This window comes from Dermacentor andersoni, chromosome 6 (genome assembly GCF_023375885.2).
Source record: "Dermacentor andersoni chromosome 6, qqDerAnde1_hic_scaffold, whole genome shotgun sequence".
Taxonomy (NCBI): domain Eukaryota; kingdom Metazoa; phylum Arthropoda; class Arachnida; order Ixodida; family Ixodidae; genus Dermacentor; species Dermacentor andersoni.
The window spans coordinates 70926053-70944744 of NC_092819.1; the positions used below are offsets into that span (position 1 = coordinate 70926053).

Below are 18692 nucleotides of genomic sequence, written 5' to 3' on the forward strand. Positions count from 1 at the left end.
ATGCTAGAAGCAGAAGGAATCGACGACGCCGAAGAGACCTAGCTCAGCCTCGAAAAAGCATCACCGTCGTTACTTGTACGTCGTGGGCTGCCATGGAAAAGAAGGGCTGAATCCCAACATTAGATTCTACCGTTTTCTTCAAGGCCTCACGAAGCAAAGCGTCGGGCGCACTGGATAGCTGCAGTTCATTGCGCTGGGTAAGCGAAACTTCGCGCCATGCTGACTGCTTCGCCTGTCTTGAAGCTTGCTTGATTATCTGCGTTCTAAAATTCGGTCTTTTGCACCTAAAGTCCCGACGGCAGACCGACATAGCAGCAGGCATGGCTAGTGATTCACGATTCGAGACCCGGCCACAGCGACAACTAACAATTCTACCGGTGCGAAGTGGTGAAGTGACCAGGTGTGTGCAAACGAGCACAGATATGGTCAGGCTGATTCGGTGACAATTCACAACCCCACTACGAGGAACACAGGTTAGAGAGTTAAATGTGCTCATCCTTGCCCTCAAGCCAGCACGTTGAAGCAGCGCAGCAAGGTAGCATTGATTGCAGCACATCAATGTTTGAGCGCTGTCATGAAAAGCTACATCAAACGAGCAGCGCACGAGCTCGCGCTGCAGCGCGATTCGCACGTACTTTACTGCAAGCTCATGTGCATTGCATCAGTTATTTATCAGTTGCTAAAGAAACAGATGGCCGCTACTACAGTACAGGCATAGCTGTTTGTCTAGCGGCATGCAGTCAACAAAGATTGCAGGAGGCCCGCCGTTTCGCGGCATGTCGAAAGACAGCTGCCGTCATGGCACGTACCGTCGTGGGCTCGAGCGGTTCCGTACATATGGTGCCGGCTTATCACTGCTGTGAATTCATTTGTAGCAAGCATTTCTTAGTGTTTGTGCTCCTAAATCTAGCAGCGTGCAAACCTTAACTGAAGTTCAAGTTCGTACGCGACTCGCTTCAATTGCAATTGACACCGCGCTAAAACTTCGCCGCTTATTTCTTAAACGGCGTACACGTATTCGGCGTTGCATAATTTATTGCCTTTACGCAGCATGCCACCCCTGAAAAAATCTTCTGCGCCCGATATTCGCTGCAAGCCGTGGTACAACAAAACTGAAAGTGGCGGATCCATATTGTAAATGTGCTTTCTGAAGCAGACAACCAAGCCTGGTACTACCCAGTTCAGGGCAGAGGGCGCTTTTTAGCACCATTTTCGCAGCGCCCCCTGGGCAATGCAAGAGCCCCATGACTCCGAGTCGGAAGATGATGCACCATGTGCTATGCCGCCGTCGCATGCGGAGCGTGTACAAGCAGTGACTGTGCTTTCAGCCACCTATAGTGACCGTACGACCATCTCCGAGATTCAGGCTTATCTGATTGTGCGTAAATGTAACAGCGTGCAACGGCGCATTAACAATTTCTTCAAGCCTACTGCCGAGCCCGAATAAGTGCGTGGAAATAAAAGATTTCATTTTTTTCCCTTAATCTGCTTTTTTGGACACCTGTTTATTCGGACATTTCCGCCGTCCCCGTGAGGTCCGAATAAACGGTCGGCGACTGTAATCTGTGTAACGAAGTAACTTCAGCTCACCTTCAACTTCGTTATAACGAAGTTCTAGTGTACAGCAAAATTCTCAATATATATAACACGTAAATTCTTGCCACTAGAACACGAGATATTTAGAACCTCAATATGATGAAGTCATATCATAAGAAGCCAACAAACACTGACACCAAGGACAACATAGGGGAAATTACTTGTGCTTAATAAATGAAATAAAGAAATGATAAATTAAAGGAAATTAAAGTGGATGAAAAAACAACTTGCCGCAGGTGGGAACCGAACCCACAACCTTCGCATTTCGCGACATAATATGACGAAGTGTTATATACGATTTCAACATAAGGAAATTTTAATGCCACCACGAAGGAATACAGTGACAAGAAATGGCAACTTTCATGGACGCAGGTGGTCAAATTGTTGAATTACAAACAGCTGCTTGTGAACACACGCCTCATATCACAAGCCGCACAACCAAAATCGTCCACCGAAGCAAAGCAGCGTTATGTGGTATACAAAGTCCAAGCGCGATAAGATCCTGTTGCACCCTACGCACTGTATGCTTTGGGTATGAGTGAAAGTATGCAAGGGTGACCTGTATGAGCAAGGGGGAGGATAAGTGGGGAGCTAGCTTGTAACAGTCAAGCGTATGGGGGGGGGGGAGAGGGGGGAGGTTGGCACGTCTCAGTTTCTAGCATGGCCTGGCTGTCAGCCCATCTGAGCTCATACACAGCCCACGCGCTCCCCGTTTGAGAGGTAATTTGCCGCATATGAAAAAAGTGGGCATGCCGAGATGGCGTGTGCTGTCCTTCTGCGTGTTTAGTACTGGAGGTTGCGTAATCTCGAGTTTCGGAGACACGTTGAGGCGAAAGGAAGACTAAGGATTTGCTCCCCGCTGCAGGCACTTTCTATGATAGCGTTGTCCTACTGCAACTGACCTATATCAGCTGCAGGGGCAGAATGGACACGAAAGCATAACTGGCTTCGTTTTGTACCGACGATGTAAGGATATCGTCCACACTTTCATGAAACCATGCTGTTGTCACACTTTCAAATTCAACAAAATAAATTTACTTTCTCCTTCACATTTGCTTTTTCCGACTGTCCTATAATTTGGAAAATTTTGCAGCCCCTCCAGTGTAAGAAATTTATCGGCAACTGCACGCATTTGCATAAAGGATCAAATTTCAATCTAATAAAATTTAAATGTAATGAACAATACGGCTGATTTTACCGAATTCATTCTATCAATGTCTAACTGTTTGCGCAGCATTATTTCCTGAAGTGTGTGTTGAAACACATGGGTGTCATTTTTGTGTTTCAATGCATAACATGGTGTTTTGTTATAAAAGTGGAACAGTGGATCTTTACTGGAAGTGTGATGCTGCATATCTCAAAACCCGTGCCATCCTCAGAATTCGTTCCAAGTGGACAAACTTTGCAAGCTCACCAGCTACAATTCATAACCAATATGTGCCATGAAGTAACTACTGTATATACCCACGTAATGAATGCACTTCTTTTCCCAATATACTGAAGCAAAGTTGGGGGGTTCATTCATTATGCAGGGCAAATTTGATGGAGACATTCGCAAAACGGCAAAAATTGAAAAGTAAGACTGTAACGATTTAGAACATGCATAAGGTAACTTATCTTTCCAGTAAAAATACATGTACACTGTTTGCAAACCGTAACTGCACACCACATTGGAACCACCAGACCTGCCATTCAGGTCGCTGGCTGCTTCATCCACATTCTGGTTCCACCATAGATTAAAGAACCAAAGCGTCAGCCGCACGAAGTCACTGTGGCCTAGGCCTATCATGCGCACTGAAACTGAATGCACGCTACAAACAACGACCTCCGATCACACCCCAGCTCATCCTCGCAGCTGCTTTCAGCTGTCTGCCATTATCGCAAGCATCACGTTGAAGCGCACACCTGTTTTGACAAGCACACTGCGTGCGCCTCTTTCCTCGACCGTCCTGCTCATCGGCATGTCAGAGGTTATCGGTGTCTGATCAGCGTTCCCGTTTTGTGAGCAGATAAACTCTGTCCCGCAGCAGGCGTATAACAAGGCAGGCAGAAATGAGAGCCACGGACACATGAATTTGGCACTAGGCCCGACTGTGACCACTAGGCCGATCAAGTGCCGGCCGCCCCTTCTTCACTTACTCTCCTGTGCGCAACGCCCAGCCATGCATCCCGCATGCATGCTCTCCTATTACGTCAGTAATGTACGTGAATTGCGCGTGTTGCAGAGATCCAGTTGCGTTTTTTTCTCTCTCGAATCTGTGAGGTGCCTTTGCACCAGCTCTGGCGGAAGGAATGCGTTAAGCATTAAGGGCGCTTGCTTTAAACACACCTGCAAGTCAAAGATTGTACTCTCTCCGAAAAACTACAGCTCGGCCGTTCGATTGTGGGACTGCACAGTAAAGTTAAGGGTGTGTTCATTACGCAAGTAAATACGGTAACTAAAAACTTGATTACTGATTAGCTAATCAGTAGATTACACATTTTAATTTTCTATGTGAGCAATGTCTGTCTCCGAGTCATCCAGCTCAGGACTACAATTATGCTAGCTGCCACAGGCAATTTTCTAAAATTTTGTATCATCTAAAATAAAACACTCAGTCTGAACAAGTGCCAGTGCAATGCTTCCATCTAGTAAGTCTGCAAAACTTCCGGACAAACGAATGCAACTTACCACCTCCTCTCCCAGGCACACCGCCATAGATGGCGAGGCTGCACTGAAATTTCCATCAATCAATGTTGGCTGCCTTGCATTGGCAATAAGACTCTCTTCAATTTCTCCAAGAGGTGGCCACTGCAAGCACAAAAGACACATGCATTCAGAGCTGTCCTTTTGCTAGTACTACACATCTAATGTCAACATTTTTATGACACTCTTGAAGGAGCTAGCATTTCAACAGCCCTTAAACACTTTCTCAACATAGAAAACATTGCCTATCTGTAGGCGAGGCTCCCACAAACATGTGAGCCGAATATTATTGCACTGCACACAGCAGGGAATTTATAATCTTATACTAAAAACAGTGATAAATTGCTTGCTCTCACCTCCGCAATGTCGCCATGCAGCTTCATCGCAAATGGCGATGCCTACCAACAGTTATTGGCTGGTTTTGTGATAGCCACAATATTCTCCCGATACTCGGTAATACTATTATTGTCAATTTTCGGTTACAGGATCCCTGAAACTGTCTTCACAAATTTTGTAGATGCATAGGGCACAGCTAGAGCAAAACATTCAGGCCACAATTTAAATGAAGCGTCTCATATTAAGGCTGTGGATGATTACAAGTAACCCTTCTCCCCAACCATGCCTTTTCCCCTCAACTCATTTGCAAAATGATCGGGGGTATGCTCTGCCTTCACTGGCTTTGTGTCATGATGTGATGTGTCATCTATTTCCGGTTCTTGGAGCCGGCGCGCAAAGCCTCTCCAGCTTCTCTGCAAGCCACCCGGCCGTCGATCCCCAGTGAGAGCTATCCAAGCAGCATGCACTGCAAGTGTTCTGTCGCAATGCCGAGCATGTCCGGCCTTCCGGTAAACATGGGTGAGCTGAGCATTTTGACGGATGCGTGGAGGCGTAAACTAAAGCCCCCTCGATACTTATGCTGCTCTGATGAGGCTTTAGCGTAAACATGAGTGGCCTGAGCGGCCTGCACGGTGCAACCACCTGGTGGCGCAGAGCTTAACCTGTCAAACACAGAGCTAATATTGCAAATATTAGCTAATATGAAATGAGGTATCTGCTTAAGAATGTTTGGTGCATGCAGACCGCTTTGTATGCCTTGAGTCGTTCGCATAGCATTCGACAGCCTTCGACAGATGGTAAGCACGATCATCATTAGCTAGACTTGGCACACGACATATTGCTGCAGCAAGTTCGGGGTGCGATCATTACATGGGAAAGAAAAAAAGTCAAATTTTGACGCCAAAATTCAGGGGTGCGATCATTACGCGAGTGCGATCATTATGCAAGTAAATATGGTAACCATATTTTAGATTTAGTACTTCATGATATCCAGTAACACATTTATCTGTGCTTGACGTATAGAAGAATCTCGTTAATTCGAACTCCATGGAGACCGGCGTTTTATTCGAATAAAACGAAGTTCAAAATAAGCACAGCCCTTTAAATATAGTTCCTGATGATGAATTGTGTGGTACAGCACACAAAACCGAAACAGTCACAGGGCTTGCATTGAAGAAGTCTTATCCTTTCTCTTCAGTGCACGACGACATGCGCCGACAGAAGCCTAGGTTCCATATAAAGTCCATGTGCCGCAAGATCGCACCTCAAGCACCATTTGCTGTGGGTGTGAAGGAAAACATGTGAAGGTGAGCCGAGAAGGAAGGTGCCTTGAGTGCACTGTACTTCCGCCTCGCCCCATGTTGTAGATCCCGCTATCAAGTGCACGCGCTGGGAGCTCCTTCCTGCTTCCTTTAAAGGACCCCTCACCAGGTTTAGCCATTTTGAGCTGACAAGCGCAGAGCATACATTGTGTGATAACGATTGTGTCTGCAAAGTATTACATTGCTATGCGCCGCGGAAAGATCCGAAATTTGAAACCAAACGCCATTTTCCCTTCTCCTCAAGGCCGCGGCACTCCAAGCCGGATGGTGACGTAAGCGTGCCCCTGTGCCTACGTATCGTGTCCGCAGTGTGACGTCGCTCGTGGTGGCACGCGACTTCGAGAATTATTCAAGAGATCTGTTATCTGTGCACTGTTGCTTGAATTAACGAATTGAAGTTTAGAGAAATAATAAAACACAGAAACAGAATGTCCGCGTGATTTTGTTTTACTTAGCACCGAAGCAAAAGAGATGTACTTCCGCTTCGTCTGCTTGTTCCCATGGTCGTGCGGTCACGTATGCAGGTACCGAAACTATGCCATTTTCTACCGTGTTGAAGCACGTGATCATGCTCTGCGATCCACTTGTTCTGCCTCAGTATTGGTGTAACGTTGAATTATACCGCTAGTCATGTTTCCTTGTGCACAGCGCACAAAATCTTGCGCTGCACGAACGAGACAACAGCTTGCGCGAGACGCCGTCAGCGGAAGTGCGCAGCGCCGAAAAAAAAGCAAGGAGCAAAAAAATGAAGGCGGGGCCTGTGACGTATACGTCACACGATCCTCGAGGTGCAGTATGGGAGAACGCAGGGAAGGAATTTCGCTTGCGTAGGCTAGATGGGGTGAGTGGAGAAAGTGCCTTGCTTGGCAGTGGAGCCCGGCTGCTAAAATTGGATTCGTGGCACTGAAATATTTCTATTTCTGCTATTAATGAGCCGATTTTAAATATTGATGCGCCAAGACGCTCCCTAGAGGAAACGTAACAACTTCCGCTGTATAACCAAAATTTGCTATGGTGCCTGGGGAGTGGGCCCTCTAAGCCGGATGGAAAAGAAAGGGTGCACAACGCTTTGCTTGGTCCAGTTTGGTCTTGGCTTTCTGTGCTTCTTTCCTAGTAATTTTTCTGGCATGTCACACTACGGCAGCTAGCGACACATAGAACCTTCACCTTTGTCTCGGTTTTGTCCGAAAAGCGGTGAATGGGGGCAAGAATTTATTAAAACTAACTGTTGCATGGTTTTTGGAGTCATTCATGGGAGTTTTTCTCTATTCAAGTACATAGGACTTGCAGGGACGACCAGAGCGGTTCAAGTTATCCGTCAATTGGAATTAAGAGATTTCACATTATTGGGATGTCATTGTACTGATATTCAAATGCATACAGTTGGCGAGTTCATCCAGTTCGCTGTAGTACAAGTATTTTTCACAACGTGAAGCAAACAAGACTTTTATGAAAATTTGTCCAGATGTGTTGAGGATGCCTGATTGTGTCCCTCTGGCCTTACTTCTATGTCAGTATTGCCGGTACTACTACTGAACACATAAGGCTCTTAGTAAAGATGCTATAAGGTTAAAAGAAGTATGCTTGCACCACTATGGTTAGCACTTTGCCACTACTATCATGAAGGTGCAAGATTTGCGCAACCTCCACGTATGAGCTACGAAGTTTGTGTAATAAAGTCATCATCATCAGCCTATTTTTACATCCGCAGCAGGAAGAAGGCCTCTACCAGCGACCTCGAATTTTACCCCTATCTTGCAGTATCTGATTCCAAGTTATGCCTGCAAGTTTCCTCATTTCATCAGACCACCTGATTTTCCAACATCCTCCTCTGCACTTCACTTCCCTTGGCAGCACTTACACAAGTAATAGGCCACAAGTTATCTGCCTGATGCATTACATGACCTGCTCTGTTTCATTTCTCCCTCTTAATGTCAGTAAAACTTCATTTGGGCCTAGTTGGTACATAATTCTGAACTTAACGTTACAGCGCAAACACCTAAGACGAACCACAAAAAGACAGACACGACACACTGGCACTGTGCTTCAGGTGACAATATTCTAGGTGACTCTTAATGTCACCTAGAATATTGCCTACTCCCTCTTTGTTCCCTAGACCACACTGCTGTCTTCCTGTCTCTTAATGTTATGTCTAACAATTCAGTTCTGCGGACCAGTGTGCCATCCTTAAGAGGAAGCTTTAGCCCCGGGCCAACTCCGACGCAGCCTATTCAAATAGATGTGGAACGCAAGAACGTTTTCCCGATATAACCGCTGGACCGATTTTAATGAAATTTGTTGCGCTTGAGAGGGAAAGTTAAATTCTAGTGACTGTTGGGAGCGGAATATTGATTTAGGGCATGAATTTTCTTTAGAATATTTTCTAAAATCCGAAGGTTTGAAAAATATAACAAAGTTTAGAAATTAATAGCTCTCAGTCAAGAACAGATAATGAGGTTCTGTAAACGGCATCCATTAGATCATTCAAAGCGGACAAATTCGATATGTCAATTTATATTTTACGTGATATTGTTACGTTGGATACAAGGGTCTTGCAAAAGCTGTATTTACACATCACTAAATTTTTTGATATTCATGTGTAACATATCAATTTTTTCCACTTTAAATATACTACGAGACGCAATTCACAGAATTGTGATATCATTTTTCATTGTAGAGTTACGAAGTTGTAAACTTCATAGTTTCGTTTTCTGAAAATTTGTAATTGTTGCCAATTCTTAGTAAAAAATTGACAACCTAAATAAAAAATTCGAAACCAACAGCCACTACATTTTAAGTGTTTCTTTTAAATGCAGCAAACCTCGTCAAGTTTGGTGCAGTGGTCGCCGAGAAAAATGAAATCTTTAAGATGTATTTAGATAGGAGCACCTGAGCTAAACCTTCCTCTTATTGAAGCTTCTTAAGTTCCAATTTTCTGCCCCATATGTTACATAAGTACCTGAAGAATTCAATAATTGTACACTTCAGAAATAGCAGTAAGCTGCCGGTCACAAGGTGTAACAAAGTATATATAGTTTGTTTTTGTAGTGTGGGCCACGGATTGGCTCCCAGGCACATCAAGAGTCAAAAGAATCTACAATGCCAGCTCACAAGCGCAGTTGTCAAGCTTCCTTTGACGCTTGTTTCAGTGCACTCCAAGACTGTGCTGAGGCGGCGCTGTACATGCGGCATCGGCCTGGAGATTGAACTGGGCGTCGGCTGTGGAAACAACCCTGCAAATGCAGCGGCCAGCGTCGACGAAGAAGACGCGGAAGGAGTTGCGGCAGTTGGTGAAGAGGCAACATTGTTTTCAAGTGATGCCGCTGACGCTGCGAAAGCAGAAAACAAAGAAAGCAGCCCCTGAGAGAAGTGCCACGACCAATTTAACTTCACAGCAATGGTTCTTCCTAGAAACTGTCACACTGCACTTGCAATGTTGGCATTGCCGCCACATTGGACAATGAAATATACTTAGTCATTTGTCTTTTGAGACCAATATAAATTCTCAGGTGTAAGGCTAAAGGCTATCAATATACCTGACAAGACACGTAGCACCCAAGGTGGCAGCCACATGCACTGCAGGACAATTGAAGAACAGCACACTTCGGAATAGTGAAACCAGAAACCACTGTGTCAACACATACTGTATAATGCATAGAAAAACAACAGTAGTTGGGATACTCTACACAATATGACTGAACACGAAATCACATTTTCCGCATAAAGTCAAAGTTCGATGTAACGAAGTTACAAGTGCAGCGAAAAACTTTAATTGCGTATTTCATTAACTTCAGGTGTTAAAGCTTCTGCAGTAAAAACTTGAAATATACAGAGCATTCGTGGTCGATATTTTGTCAATAAGCGCTTACAAATTGCAAGAAGGTTGGGCCACAATAGTGTGGTTATGAATGCCAGCGCGTGCGGTGCGGATTGTGCCAGTGCAATGCATCAGTATGGCTCAAGGCATCAGATATTTAGAAGTGTTGCGTCACATGACACCACGAATCTTGCGCGCCTTCGCTGATCACACTTAGTGCCCTCAGCAGTGACTGGATGGCACTAACAAAAATGTGTAAGGAGATATTCGTCTTCAGCAAAAACAAAAAGTGTTTCACCAGAAAGGCGGAGCACTTATAGTGATGATAGCAAAGCGACAACTATATGAAGTAAGGTTTGTAGTTTTATCGTTGACTGGCACCCTCAGGCAAACATGTATAGATCTCCCTTGACGACCACGAACTCGCTGTCACAACACGAGCGAACACTTCGCACTGTGGCTTGAAAACTTGAGATTAAGTGATTGCCAACACTAAACACACGGGAACATAATGTGTGTCAAGGCACTCGTCACGGCTTAATTTTTGCACTTGCCGCAGGTTACTTCCATATGGAGCGTGACCTGCATATTTAATGGAACTAAGATGACGAAATGAAAATAGTTTGTTACATCGCAAATTTAGTTAAATCAAGGCACATTATATTGAGTTTTAACTGTACATTTACGTATTGTGGAAGGCACGCACAATGTAAACATACCGTATTTACATCATTGTAAGAACACACATTTTTTTCATTTCAGAATCCCAAGGGGGTAGGGGGGGGGGTGCAACAGTGCAACTCTGAAAAGGTGGTGCTACCGGGGAGTATCAATACTTCATGGAAGAGCCAGTAATGCTCAGATGTCTTGTTTAATTCGACTCAATGGATAATTCAGCTAATTTTATCGGTCCCATCAGGGTCAAGTTAATGGAAATCGACTTTATAAGCATGTTAAACCACTGTGTTCGTTATGTGCCCACATGCATGACGCTCGAGGATACTGTTACATGGTAGTGGCGTATAAAGAACACAGTAGCAATACTGCAAAACATGAAATTAACCTTTATTGGGCGAACCTGTGCCCACAAAAACAGGCTACGCTTAAAGAACAGCGACAGCGGTGAACGCAGTCGGCAATCGTCGAAAATCTGATGAGCGGGTCAAGCGCGTCTGCTTTCATACATCAATCGTCGAATGTTCCAGAGTAATCGCTAGGACCCGTGTGCCTTCCACAAAGTTCTACACTATTCGCTTTGCACACACATGCAATCAGATTACACAAGGTTCGCTGACAGACAGTGGATGGAACTATCGATAACATTCCAGAAACTTCCGATGCATGCAGGCATGTACTGCGCTGTGCGAAAACATGTGTTAGGCGGTGAAACATAGTCGCCTGATGAAGATAAACAAGTAGGCATGTCAATATCAAGTTTTCTGGGCATTATATAATTTCGGCACAAGACACCCCTCAGAATGTGGAACAAAAGCACATCAAAATGATGACACTTACTGTCATTCTGCATTTGCTTAATGCTAAGACTCATCGTCTTTAACATACTAAATGTCAAACACAGTTGATGGCGTCTTGCATGCTCACCTGTGCTTGCGGGAGAGTCAATCGACGGGGATGGTGATCCCATGTACACATCGTAGCATTTGGCGATCTCCTCCCGAATGAGACGTCGATAAGCTGAGATGTCTGGGCTCAGAAACTTCGGTATGGTCAGTGCTTGGCCACTGCAAGATGCATTGTTCCCGGGGCCCTTCGACTCTTCCAGCTTAGGCTCTTCCAGCTCATCCTGTGTGGCCTGCTCGGGGCTTAGTTCCACACGCCTGCAATGCAGACACTGCAGCGTTGACCTGGGCACCACTACGGCGAGTTTGCACTGTAGTCAGATTACAATTTAATTCACGAGAATCTCTTCAGACAAACATTTCTGCTGTATCTCTCCTAACACCCTACAAAAATATAGTGTCTCAATGCAGCTTGTGCAGACAGAAAGCAGTATTCATGGTGCATTGCCAGTGGGACAAGAAGCACACCACGGTCATGATCAGAATGTAATGGCACCCTTGTACAGCCTTTGTCATACATAACCCAAATATGTTAAGCTGAACTGAAGGTTTAATGCTCAAAAACTTCCAAGGCGTCAATGTTACCGAGAACAGAGCTTCAATAAATGAGAAAGTGAAGCAAATATTCACCCTTTTCACCGAGCAGTTTGTTCTAGAAAAATGAGAAGGCGCTTCCGGCAGCACGCTGCATGTCGCCTCAGCAACAGCACACGACAACGAAACCATTACTGCTTCTATCTGCTTCAGTGCGATCAGCTGTCAGAAATGGAACAGAGTTTTCGCTCACACCCTGTGCTCCAATTATGCTGCATTGAATCGTGTGGATTGAAGACGTGTAGTAGTTGGCTGCAAAAATAGTGACTGGAATATTAAGGAATGGAATGAATCTGTGTAGCCAAGTTCGCGGACGGTTGCTGCAACTGTCCGTATGTGTTGCAGTACTTTGAGATGTATGGCTTTCTTCGAGGATACAGAAATTTGCTCATCCACCAGTGTTGTATTTCCAACCTTCAAAGTGTTTCAGCCCTGGAACGTCAGCAATAGTGAGTACCGCTTCTTAATGACAAAGGGAGTAGCACCGCTTCCTGTCATAGATGTTTCACACAGTATCTAAATGTTTCTACCCCAACTGGCACAGAATCTTACGCTCACGGTCACCGACGTGTCAATAAATGATGGGCTACACCAATACCGCACGAATGGTTGAAGCTGGATGTTTCGTGATGGTCCACAAGTGTAAGCGAGTTACTAGCAATAACATTTTTGCTACAAGGTATTACTGCGTACAAAACGGCTATGTTTCAAGCCTTGCACGCAGCATGAACAAATCTATCAGAGCTGAGCACACCCGCAAGCGACTAGGCAGAAATAATCAGACAGTGACTGCACCAAGAAAACTTACCAAGTTAGAAATATGGCAAGCTGCTCCTTCAAAATATTTGTCAAATAAAGAACAAAGAGCCAAACACTAATCCCGATTCCATTCATGAGGGAAAAGTTTGGATAGCTTGGAATACATAGTTAGCCTCGCTTTTAAATCAAGCACCATATACGCTGCTCGTGCCGTTTGGACATAGTGTAATCAGCCTCCAAAGCACATTTACATGTTCTCTGAAGCTGTGGCCAAAGTTTTACGTCGTCCACCCAGTCACTGTCTATGATATTTCCTGAAACAGAGGTGTGCTGAGCCGTACTGGTGTCATACACACCCACTGTAAATGGGGAGGCACCGGAGGCAGTTGAGGCAGGCAATGGACGCATCACCACAAACATGGCCAGCCGCCCAAGGGATCGCCGCAAAAAGGGTCGATAGGGCACAATTTGCAATTCAACAAGGGACATCAGGTACTGGCCCGATGACATCATACTGCCTGATTATAAATTGTCAATACTCACCCACATAAATTACGCTGTACTGTAAAATGAACACTATTTGTCTACTTCTATTTTAGCCCTGAAAAGAGAACTCATTGACACTACCCTTGAGGGGGCCATGGGTCGCCAAAAAGTTCCGTTTTCACCAGACTTCTCGTTACCCATGTTCTCAGTATGGTAGTTTCAGTATCAAGTAATACTGTGGTGGTTCAGTTGGCTCGCAAAGCTTATCATAATTGCAAGCAGCAGAAAATTCTGTATTCATGTAATACGAAGGGACACCTGTGGATGGTACGATTAATCAATTATTCGACTAAAAGTATGCCACAATATGATTGTCATTGATGTCTACCAGTCATTTAATCGATTTAATCAATTAAACTAGTTCAATTAATCGTTTTCTAGACAGTAACAAAAGCAGTGCAAGAATTTTGAAATCGTACTATAGAGTGCGGAGCACGAGCAGCGACGGCATGGTTGCGATGAGCAACTGTTTTTCCGAGCCCTGCAGAGCCGGCAAATTGCTTCCGCACTTTACCCACATGTTGCACTCGCTGCCCGGGGCTGGAGGAGCCGAAAAGAGGCCACCCCCATGGAGGCAGAAGACTAGGAGATAGCATTACATGAGGCAGCAATCTTGGCAAGCAAACTCACCGTCAAGCCATTTCCCTTGCTTTTTAACTTGCAGTATAGAGCTAACATGTGATCCCTGAGAGACCGCGTATTGGCCCATAGTGTTTGGTTCACAGGAGTTTTAAATCGATGCACACCCATTCACCTGTACTGCTGCCCTGCAGAGCTGGAGCACTAAAACCTACCGCGTGCTCTGATGTGGCAACCCCACATTGGGCCATTACTACCTGATGTGAATCCTTGTGAATACTCTCAATTTTTCCTTCCTCCATGCCCGCCCTAGTCCCCCTCTCCCTCTACTGCCTCCCTCTCCAACTTTTGTGTTCCTTTTCGATCCTTACTCCTAAACCTTCCCATTTAGTAGCTTGAATACTTCTTCCAAGCACGCAGTGAATAGCATTGGAGAGATTGTGTCTCCTTGTCTGACCCATTTCTTTATAGGTATCTTCTTGCTTTTCTTGTGTAGAATTAAGGTGGCCGTGGAATCTCTGTAGATATATTCCACGGTATTTACGTAAGAGGTCTGTACTAGTTGATTACGCAATGCCTCTGACTGCTGGTATCCCTACTGAATGAAATGCTTTTTCGTAATCTATGAAAGCCATATAGAGAGCCTTATTGTACTCTGGATTTCTTGATAACCTTATTAATGACATGGATGTGATCCATTGTAGAGTAGCCTTTCCTGATGCCATCCTGCTCCCTTGGTTGACTAAAGTCCAATGTTGCCCTTATTCTATTGGAGATTATTTTGCTAAGTATTTTATATAATACTGGGAGTAAGCTAATGGGCTTATAATTTTTCAGCTCTTTAACGTTGGCCTTTTTGTGGATTGGTATGTTTGCATTCTTCCAGTTTTCTGGGACCCTTGCAGTCGATAGACCCTTCGTATAGAAAGCTGCCAGTTTTCCTAGAATTACGTCTCCTCCATCTTTGATTAAATCAACTGTTATTCCATCCTCTCCTGCCGCTTTTCCTAGTTTCATGCCTTGCAAGGCCCTTCTGGCCTCATCTCTAGTTATAGGACGAGTTTCTGTGTACTGTTCATTATTGTTTCGAATGGAGTTATCCTGAGTCCTCTGCGTACTGTATGTGTCAGTAAAGAATTCTTCCGCTGCTTTTATTATACCTTCGAAATTGCCGATGATATTACCCTGCTTATCTTTCATCTTGCTTATCATCTTGGTTTGTCCTATGCCAACCTTCCTTTTTGCTGATTTCAGGCTGCGTCCATTTCTAACAGCTTCTTCAGTCTATTGCATTATAATTTCTAATATCACTTATTTTCGCCTTGTTGATCAATTTTGACAGTTCCGCGAATTCTGCCTTATCTCTTAAGTTGGACACTTTCATTCTTTGTCGTTTCTTTATTCGGTCCTTTGTTACTTGGGAGAGCTTGCCTACTGGTTGCCTTGGTGCCTTGTCTCCCACTTTAATTGCTACCTCTGAAGCCAGCCTCGTTACCATTTCATTCATTACCTCTATGTCATCATCATCTCTTTGTACTAACGCTGCATATTTGTTTGCAAGTACCAGCCTGAATTTGTCTTTTACCCTTTCTACCCTCTAGGTTGACCTGTTTCCTCTCGATCAGTCTTGCTCTTTCTCTCTACAAATTTAGATTACTCCTAGCCCTCACTAACCTATGTTCACTACACTTTACCCTACCTATCACTTCTACATCCTGCACTGTGCGAGGATCAGTAGAAAGTATGAAATCAATTTCATTTCTTGTTTCACCATTAGGGCTGTTTCAGGTCCATTTTCTGTTGCTACGTTTCCTGAAAAAGGTGTTCATTATTCTCAGCTTATTCCTTTCTGCGAATTCTACCAGCATCTCTCTCCTAGCACATTTAGAATCGACACCATAGTTGCCAATTGCCTGTTCACCCACCTGCTTTTCCCCCACTTTTGCATTGAAGTCCCCCATTACTATTGTATACTGCGTTTGCACTTTTCTCATCGCTAATTCAACATCTTCATAAAACTGATCTACTTCCTCATCGTCGTGACTGGATGTTGGAGCGTAGGTTTGTACTACCTTTAATCTATACCTCTTATTGAGTGATTACGACTACTGCTACCCTCTCACTGATGCTGTAGAATTCATCAATGTTGCCCGCTGTGTCCTTATGGATTAGGAATCCTACCCCGTATTGCTTCTTATCCGGGAGACCTCTATAGCAGAGGACATGGCCGTTATTCAGCAATGTGTAAGCCTCACCAGTTTTAATCTCATTAAGGCCAATAATATCCCAAACAATGTCTGACAGTTCTTCGAAGAATCCTGCTAAGCTAGCCTCACTCGAGAGGGTTTGGGTGTTAAACGTTGCAAGGGTCAGTTTCCATTGGCGGCCTGTCCAAACCCAGATTCTTGGCACGCTCTGCTGCATTAAAGATCCGACCGCCGCCTTGATCAGATGCTCCGCAGCTGCAGGGGACTGAGGGCCGTGGGTTAATTATAGGAATCGCAAGGGAGGTAGTGGCTGAATACTGCACCAGGGAGGCCAATTCCTGTTCTAGTGAGCGAGTGTCCTTGTTGATGCTTAGTGGGCCTTCCTAATTTGGTTATACTTGGATTAGTATAGCCCCACTTGCTCTCGGCATTTTTCGCCGGTGTCAGGTGTCACTCCAAGCCTGCAGATGTAGAGCGTTGGAGAATGTAAAAGAAAAAAAAAGAAGAAATGAAAAAACCGGGGAGGGGGGGTTTGAACTTCTGACAACCGCAACTGAGCATTCGGCATACCTCAGTAAGATAATCCCGCAGGCAGCAAGGCTACCTTGTCGGCGATAAGTACAGCCCAGAGGGCTCTACATGCCTCAGAGACCCGCTAATTTGTCCGCCTGTTGCGGATTTTGCCGATAGTCATAGGTTGCACGACATAGTTTCAATTCTCGGTTACCCTAACCTCTTGTTTCCAGCATCTCCCGCATGCACGCGGTCTTGAGCATGCCTAGGTACACGATATATTTTCGCTGAATTTGAACAGCATTTAACACTTGTGCGTAAAAATAAAGAAGGGAAAAGTTTTTCAGCGCTTACCGAGAGGCCCCGACTTGCGTGTGATTCATAGAGCTTAATACACTGAAAATGTCTGAACTGTAAACTCTTCATATCCCAATTTCAGTTCAGGAAAAGTATGGGAAAAGAAAAACTTCAAAGGAAGCCTGTTCTGTTCAAAATGCTATGAAAGTTACTCCAATATTTATACAATAAAAGTGCACTGCCATTGCGGCTAGAGGAGGGCCATTTTCCTTTTACAATACAGTGAACGACCGCTTTTCCGGACTGCCCATTTTTCGGACGTTTTCGCAGCCCCTAGCGAGTCCAAAAAAATCGGGTGTTGACTGTACAGCCTGTTGCAGGTTGTTGGGATTGCACACTCTGCGTTGTCTCTACCAGATAATGCCGGTTTATCTGTCAGAGGAAATGAAACAAATCGTTTTCTCAGCTTTTGACTGCAATTAGTCCACAGAGGCAAAAACGACATCTCTCTTGAACAAACATTACACAAGTTGCAAATGTCAAGAGTTTTCATTTTAACGAAGTTTTTCATTTAATTAAACTATAATCCACTTAACTTTGTGAAACTGAGGTGTAACTGTATGGCTTCAGTAGTTTAGAAATGGCACTGCTACCTTTTATTCAAGTCATCTTTTCCCAGCCCTTCACTGCTTCCTCTGCTATTTCAGGAACACATTCTACCCACTTAGACTAATTCAGCAGTGCTGCCCATCTTGCATGCACAAAAATGTAGCATTTCGACTTACTCTGTTGGACATTTCGGCGAGTATTCTGAGACGGCAAGAGGAGAAATGTACTTAGTTGCTCGCCGCTTCCTCAGGGTCACAGAAGAGGGAAGGATGAAGTTGTCAGCACTGCAACATGGTTCGGGTGCATCTGCTGCAACGCCAGATATGCATTACCAAGTGAACATGTATTCTGTTTTACAGCAAGTGATGTAAGGGCTAGGATAAACTGAAAGATTGGGTAGAAAACCTAGTATTTTTCAGCACAGAGAAAGAGGAAAAAGAATCATTACAATTTAACCATGCACTTTATACTGGCCAATCTTTGCTGTGCAGCATACGATTCTAGAAGCAATGACGACAAGAAAACAGCAGCAGAGTTTTCAAGTGTCTTCATTATATGTTTCAGTTTCATTTTGAAGACTCAGTGTAGCTTTCAAAGATGGCGGAATACAGGACACCCTCTGGGTTTTGGTCCGGGACTGACGTCTGGGACTCTGTGAGGCATGTGAAACAAACCTGATGGTGAGGCCTTTGCACTGATCAACAACTGACACCTATAGCTTCTAGGCTGATGCAGATACAGTAAAACCTCGTTAAACGGTACCCGCTTAAACAGTAGTTTCGTTTTAAAAGTAGTAAAGTCGAATCCCTGACTCAGCGGCCATTGAACATAATGTGTTTTGTATCCGCATAAACCGTACTAACTTATTGCGTATGCATCGGTTAAAACGTGGCGTTTCCACTTTTCGTCGCGCAAACACGGCGGTGCATCGTCTCCATCGGGAGGCCCGCCAGAACAACAAGCCTCAGAGATCGGAACAACGGCCTCCATACGCCCTGTGCGTTTGCGCGTGAAACCATATCAACATCAACATCATTTCGACGCCGTGCCAGAGAGCGTCAAAGCTAGTTCTTTATTCTATGGAGCATTGTGACGTTGTGCAAGCGAGGACTCGCGTCATGCCGAAGCTCAGACAAAAAAGATGCCGGGTGCTCAGCATAGAAGAAAAATTTGACATCATCCGTGCTATTGAACGTGACACGAAGAAGTCGGCGCTGGCACGCGACAGGGATCTGCTGTTGACTACAGTGT

At 44.7% G+C, this 18692-nt stretch overlaps 1 protein-coding gene across 5 annotated transcripts in view; it reads right to left on the bottom strand.

Annotated features, from left to right (window-relative positions):
- LOC126522364 (uncharacterized) overlaps positions 1 to 18692 on the bottom strand; it is an 81426-nt gene that overhangs the window by 2635 nt on the left and 60099 nt on the right. For 4 of the 5 annotated variants that reach the window (XM_072288766.1, XM_055066381.2, XM_050171101.3 and 1 more), the window contains 4 exons: positions 17618 to 17750; positions 11360 to 11595; positions 9052 to 9269; positions 4268 to 4387 (listed from right to left, as the gene is read on the bottom strand). In XM_072288766.1, coding sequence (XP_072144867.1) covers positions 4268 to 4387; positions 9052 to 9269; positions 11360 to 11595; positions 17618 to 17750 — 707 coding nt within the window. The remainder of the gene's footprint in view (positions 1 to 4267; positions 4388 to 9051; positions 9270 to 11359; positions 11596 to 17617; positions 17751 to 18692) is intronic. The other variant, XM_050171102.3, reaches the window with a different exon arrangement.